This window comes from Myotis brandtii, unplaced genomic scaffold, assembly GCF_000412655.1.
Source record: "Myotis brandtii unplaced genomic scaffold, ASM41265v1 scaffold23, whole genome shotgun sequence".
Classification (NCBI taxonomy): domain Eukaryota; kingdom Metazoa; phylum Chordata; class Mammalia; order Chiroptera; family Vespertilionidae; genus Myotis; species Myotis brandtii.
Window position 1 is genome coordinate 616,621 of NW_005358649.1, and position 6,751 is coordinate 623,371.

General features: G+C 43.6%; 2 protein-coding genes across 6 annotated transcripts in view; one reads left to right on the forward strand and one right to left on the reverse strand.

Annotated features, from left to right (window-relative positions):
- The window catches only part of COPS5 (COP9 signalosome subunit 5), a 17,917-nt gene extending 11,172 nt beyond the window's left edge, over nt 1-6,745 (reverse strand). Inside the window, exons 1-6 of one of the 3 annotated variants that reach the window (XM_005866344.2) lie at nt 6,633-6,745; nt 5,018-5,191; nt 4,592-4,867; nt 2,289-2,523; nt 1,272-1,400; nt 569-634 (exon numbers count right to left, since the gene is read on the reverse strand). In XM_005866344.2, the coding sequence (XP_005866406.1) occupies nt 569-634; nt 1,272-1,400; nt 2,289-2,523; nt 4,592-4,734 (573 nt within the window). In that variant the 5' untranslated portion in view covers nt 4,735-4,867; nt 5,018-5,191; nt 6,633-6,745. Of the gene's footprint in view, nt 1-568; nt 635-1,271; nt 1,401-2,288; nt 2,524-4,430; nt 4,533-4,583; nt 4,868-5,017; nt 5,192-6,632 lie in introns of those variants that run through there. The other 2 variants (XM_014539809.1, XM_014539808.1) reach the window with 2 other exon arrangements.
- The window catches only part of CSPP1 (centrosome and spindle pole associated protein 1), a 157,698-nt gene that overhangs the window by 50,416 nt on the left and 100,531 nt on the right, over nt 1-6,751 (forward strand). The window contains exon 1 of one of the 3 annotated variants that reach the window (XM_005866342.2): nt 5,201-5,304. The exons of the other annotated variants lie outside the window; for them this stretch is intronic. The gene's annotated coding sequence lies outside the window, so the exon portion shown is untranslated. Of the gene's footprint in view, nt 1-5,200; nt 5,305-6,751 lie in introns of those variants that run through there. 3 annotated transcript variants of the gene reach the window in all.

Sequence of the window (6,751 nt, forward strand, 5' to 3'; positions counted from 1 at the left end):
ATGCAGGCCAGAAGGGAGTGGCAAGAAATATTCAAAGTGATGAATAGCAAGAACCTACAACCAAGATTACTCTACCCAGCAAAGCTATCATGTAGAATTGAAGGTAGGATAAAGAGCTTCACAGACAAGAAAAAGCTAAAGGAGTTCATCACCACCAAACCAGGATTATATGAAATGCTGAAGGATATTCTTTAAGAAGAGGAAGAAGAAGAAAAAGGTAAAGATAAAAATTATGAACAACAAAGTGACAACGAATAAATATCTATCAACAAGTGAATCTAAAAATTAAGTCAGAATAAACTAGTGAATATAATAGAAGCAGGGGCATAGAAAGAGAGTGAATTGACAATTCTTGAGGGGAAGGGGGTGTGAGGGGTACAGAAAGAGATTGGACAAAAATCTTACACTTATGGATGAGGACAGTGGCGGGAGGTAAGGGCATGGGGTGGGGTTGGAACCAGGTGGAGGGGAGTTATGGGGGGAAAAAAGAGGAACAACTGTAATAATCTGAACAATAAAGATTTAATTAAAAAAAAAAGTTATACTGACTTGTAATTTTTAAAATTACCTTTGGGTATGTCCTGAAGGCTCCAAGATTCACTTTCCCTGCAGATATTGTTCTTGTTGGATCAATCTACAAGAAGGATATATTTAATATCTGCCAATTATAAAATCATTAGATACTTGCATTTGTTTAAACACTTTAAACCTAGAAATATATATCTACATGTAACACTATACACACACACACACTAATTAAAATAATCAAATAACAGGAAAAAAATAACAAACTAAAAATCTATTGCACATTAAAGTTCAATGAAGTGGTAAGTATAGAAATGTCTTATAGCTAATTTAGAAATTAGATATAATTAGTATATTATTTAAGAATATTATTTGAAGATTTGCTTCTCTTTTTCAAAATTATTTTTTTCTTTTAGATGAATAATTCCTGCCTTCCTCATAGTAGCCTGGATTGCATCTAGAACGCTAAACGTAGCAAGAGCTACTCTAGCAATTCCTGATGTACTCATTTCAATCAACACTGAGACACAGGTGCTGGGATCACCCTCATCTGAGAGGGGGAAGGGACACAGAGAGATAAAGTAACTTGTTCAAAGTCCCAGTTTCTAAGAGGTAGAATTCAGGTTCAAACCTAGGCAGATTGACACCAGAACCTTGCTCTTACTACACTAGTTTTATTTCTCGGTATACTTGCTTTAGTAATCTTCATAAGGAACTTAATTAAAATGGGTTGTAAAAATACTTACCACCACTGCTACAAATGGCTCCTGGAACTGCTGATTGAGCATCTGAGTACTAACATCAATCCCAGAAAGCCAGCAGCCATAGCCAGGGTGGCTATGATACCAGCCAATTGCATTTTCAAGGCGGCCAACCTAACAAATGAAGTGGGCAAGGGAGCTTGAGGTTCCTGTTTAATCTTAGAGAAACTTATTTGTCTGTTTACATAGCATTATAGTAAAATAATAATGTGCAGATTAGTTCATAGAATATGCTGCTTTCAAGTAAAAAAAAAAGGTTTGGATAATACATACCAAAACAAAAAATTAACAAGATACAAAGGTTATTCAGTCTTCTTCCTACCTCCTTCTCAACTATCCAGTTTCTCAGCCCAGATGTTACTACTATACCCAACTGCTTACATACCTATCTCCCTGAGATATTCTTTGTATACATGTAGATTAATAGAAACACACACGATGGCATATACCACATACAGTGTTCTACACTTTGCTTTTGCACTTAAAAACTACTTTTTTATTTTTATTTTTTTAAAGGCTGGTTAGCAGTTCATTGTATGACTATACCATAATTTATTTAATCAGTTTTCTACTCAGCAACATTTAGGTTATTACTAAGGCTTTGGTTTTAAACACACATCTGATAATGAATGTGAGAATTAAAAAAATTTTTTTTGAGATATAATTGACATATAACACTATATTATATTAGTTCAGGTGTACATCGTAATGATTCAATATGTATATACTACAGATGATCACAATAAGTGTTAATTAACAGCCATCACCACACATAGTTACAATTCTTTTCTTGTGATAAGAACTTTTAAGATCTACTCTCTCGGGTGTGAGGACTTATTTTTTAAAAAATTAATGCTAATCTCATATACATTTTACATAGAAATTGTTGAAATAACTTAAAATATAAACTTTAAAGAGGACAGCTTTAAGTTTAGCAAGTCGAAAGTCACCATGAGACTCTTTAACTTGCAGTAACTGCACTTGAAAGAACAACATTTTTACCTGCTTGGCATTTTCGATATATGCGGCCATGTACTCATACGCAGCAGCCTGAGCATTTACTCGGGTTTCAGTGCCCTCTACAGGCAGAGCGAAACTGTCCGTAATGATCATCGTTTCACCATCCACCTTTCCCAGCATCAAGCCCATCACTTCCAAGTTGCCTCCTGATCTGGCGTGCATCACCATTTTCAGTAGAGCCAATGCTGAGATTTTGCAGTACTTAAAGTAATGGTGACTGCAAAACAAAAGCACAGTGTAATAACTTTCTTATATAAAGTACAATTTCAAAAGAGTTTGTTTGAAGATATTGAGTAAGTATTGAAGAAATTTACAGTGATGGAAGGGGGAAAAAGTGTAAAATGTGGGAAAGAAAAAAGAAGTAGAAAAGGACAGAGTTTTTCTGCAGGGGGATGGAAATGATAAACATGTCACAGTTCGGACAAATATTTCCTCTTGGGGCAAGGGAAGGGTATGAAATAGTTTTTTAGAATACATTACTCTAACAGTAAAGAGGTAAGTAACTACATGACCAGTTCAAAAGTCCTTTTCCCCCCATTAATTTTGGGATCAACAAGTCTCTGACTGTGATTCTAGTTGGATGGTTGTGCCTAACTATTCTCAGGCCTAACCTCTGGCCTCGTGGTTAAGAATGTGGGCTCTGACATCCATTTACTTAAGGTTGAATCCTTGCACTGCCAAGTTCTAACTGTGGCCTTGAAACCACTTAATATCGGTGCCTCAGTTTCCTCATCTGTAAATAGGGATATTTCATAGAGTTGTTAGGAGGAAATAAACTAAATGAAATAATGTATATAAAGTGCGTAGTTTAGTGCCTTAGTGCCTGACACATACTAAACTTGTCTCTGTGGTATGAGCCTCAAAATAAAAAATGTAGCCCTAATACCTTGAGTTCTTCAATCATCATTATTTCAGACTTTATCATCTATGGATATGACTAAACTACAGTGGGGCCTTGACTTACGAGTGTCCCGACTAATGAGTTTTTTGAGATACCAGCTGTCTCTCGGCTGATTTTTTGCTTTGAGTTGACAGAGTAATTTGAGTTAACGAGCTCCTTAACGAGCTCGGTCTCCAAACGAATTAAACTCGTAAGTCAAGGCCCCACTGTACTCTTGAATAAAATTACATTTGCCATCTCGCTGATGTAGCCCAAGACAGCTAAGATGAATACAATGAGAGCCAAAATCAGGCAGTGAGGCAAGATGATAGTTTCCAAATATTTAATAGGCTGCATCAACCTAAAATGCATAGCCTGCTATAGAAGCAGGCAGACCACCAGGCAAACTAACCAGTCTGTAGAGAGTGGTCAGTCAATGTCTCTGAGAAGCCTTTTTAAGACGTCTGCCCACAGATTTCAATCAGAAATGGAAGACATGGAGACCTGGTCTTGGGAGTCAAGACATGAATTACAATCTGGGCTCCTGCATTTACTGGGAACAAGAAAAATCAACAAGTTATTGAGATAAGTTACTGTATTTGCCTGGGTTGTCATGAGGATTAAATGACACATGAGGTTTTTAGCTTAGTGCTCAGCCTCTATTCAGTACTCGATGAACGTTGCTGGATTTGAATACTGACAGCTGTAAAAAACTGCGAGGCAGATGAAGTATGGTTTCTGTTGTTGAGCACGGCTCTCCCTTTTACCTCTCCGTTAGAGAGACTGCGCTTTTCACTCCCTTCCGAACCAATTCTGCTCTCAGGTAGAGAATCCTCAACTTGCCACCATTCCCAGGGACACGGGGGCCTTTCGCTCTATGGATCTCCTGTCTAGTGCATGTGGACCGATGGAGTAACAGTAGCCTGGGCAGGTCTCGTGTGTTTCTGAAATCACTATCAGCAATGGCAGAACCTTAACAAGCGGCTCCTGAGCCCCCGGGGCCGGCTCCACTCCTGCCGGCAGCTGCAGGATCCAGCCCGGGGTCAAGTGAAGGGCCCCACAAGGTGCATATCGACATCAGGTTCAAGGCAGCGTGTGTGGCATGTAGCACAACAGGGATGTTGAGAAGGGACACCCCGAATCACCATTTGTTTTCCTTTTCCGCCCTCCAGAGGCAAACATGTTAAAGCAGCAGAAAGGGGGGGGGGGCGAAGAAAGCCCCGGCGGAGGGGCTGAGGCTCTACCTGGGGGTGTGAAAGGCCGACGTTTCCCGGGTGCACATTCTCTCTCCTCCCTGGTCCCGAAAACTCAAGCTCCCCACCCGTCAGCCCCCGACTCTCGCTGGGTCTCCCAGACGCCCGCCCACCGGCCCCCCTCCCCTGCGTCTCGCCAGGGACCTCCTCACTCCTTAGTCCAGGGCTTCGCCGCCAGGATTTCTTGCTGCTGTTTCTTGTCGTATTTGTAGATTTCGTCGATGCTCTGGGCTTCCTGCATGTTGTTGACCAATTCCCAGGTTTTCTGGGCCATACCGCTCCCGGACGCCGCCATCTCCGGGCACGCGAGACGCTGTCGCCTCCGCAAGCAAGGCACAGCTTTACCTCGCGGGGTTTCCCAGGCGTGGGCTTCGGACCCCGCACAACCGGCGCAAACTCGTCCTAGCCTCTCGGGGCAGCCATGACACCTAGAACCGGAAGTGAGGTTGGAGCAGACCATTCGGGGGTGGCGGGTACCTGCGGGGACGCGACGATCTAAACAGCACTTACAGAATAGCTAAGGGACAGAGGAACCTTCTAGTCACTAGAATCTAGTGGCTGAGGAAAGCACACGTTACCTTGGAAAATGACGCGTGTGAATTAGGACAAACAATGATTAGGTCTGAGAATGGTACAGCCTTTCGCGCCGGAAGAAGGGCAGGCTTCGCGTGATGCCCAACTCGGGCTTGGCCTCCTTTGTTCGTACTGCGCAGGCGCAGCCTCCGCTGTCTTAACCCCGTCAGATCCTCTAGCTGCGGCGGAGGGAAAAAACTGTTGTTTTTATTTACGTGGGGGTAGGCAACCTTTCATGAAATAAGTTCGCGGAAAGACTAAAAATTAAGGATGTCTGCGGAAGAACGGGCATGTGAGTAGTCCCGGATGCCGGCTGAAAGATAAACATGGCATCCTCCCTAACTTACCTCCAGACAAGCCGCCGCGCAGACGTCACGCCCTAGGGGCTCGAGGGGGAGCGGCGCCGCGTCTCTCCAGGCTTCCCAAGAGGCCGCGGACGCTCGTGGACGGGCTCACACGTTATGACTTATTAGTGTTGTGAAAATGTCCAGTGTCCGGTTCTCATAGTCGCTTACAGTGTAATTCTCAGCATTGCTCCGTGAAACCACCTGGCCCCGAGGCCGAAGTAATCTCAAAGGCAGCCCATTTTCTTCCAACAGTTAATACGGTGTTTACATATTTTTTTGCTGGTTTGACGTATCCTTCCTTCCCCTCCTCTCCCCCAGCCCGCACTGGATTCTGAGTCCTAAGTCACAGGCCACTAGGCTTGTGTTCCTTCTTTTATCCCTAACATCGAGATGTTGGAGAAATATTTTTGCTGGGGGAGAGGGGAGAGGAGGATAACGTCATACATAGCTTCTCTCTCCAGCTTCGTCTTTATTTCGTCATCCTCGAAATTTTGCATAATGGTTAGCATTGCCTAAAATGCACGCCCCTGACTTTCCTACCTGGGAGCGCCCATTACTCTTTAAAAAGGCAGCTCAGAGATCTCTACCGCGGTCTTCCTTCCTCCAGTGTCTAGGTCAGTGGTTCTCAACCTTGGCTGCACATTAGAATCACCTGGGAATCTTTTTAAAATCCTGATTTCTGGGCCTCATCCTCTGGAAATTCTGTTTTTTTGTTACTAATGTTGTGGCCCCACCCCATAACAAAGAAACAGAATTTCCGGAGGCCGGAGGTTGAGGCCCAGAAATCGGGATTTTAAAAGGATTCCCAGGTGATTCCAATGTGCAGCCAACGTTGAGACCACTGGTCTAGGTGCTTCTGTAACTGCTACATTGTATCGTAATGTATTGCTTACTTCCAAGTGTCAGAGTGCAGGACACTCCACTCCGAATAGTGTGTGGCATATAGTTAAAGTAAAAACATTCAAATGATCGAATTCGCACCCTGCCTGCGGCTTTGATAAACTTCGAATTAAAGAAAATTTGCCTTTAAAACCCTGTTACAAAGTAGGTAGGATAAAGGACTCTTAGTTCTGCTTTTCGAGGAAGCGAGAGAGAGAGATCTTTTCTAGCGGTAGCATATGGCCACTCGGTATAGGGGTGAACTGAGTATGTTGAAATTGGTAGTAAAAGCCCCAGGACGAAACGTCGACCAAACTCCGGGGAGAAGAGTAATGAATGCCCCGGAGAGGTCTGCCAACCATTTTGCTCTCACTGCCACCCCTCTCCTTCTTACCAGGCTTTGCTGCCTCTGCTCCCAGGCCAGCTGGGACTCGGGGGTTTGGAGGGGCTGGGACCGCTGTAGCCGGGGAAATGGCTCCCGCGGTTTAACGGCCCCCAGGCCGAGGCCGCGCA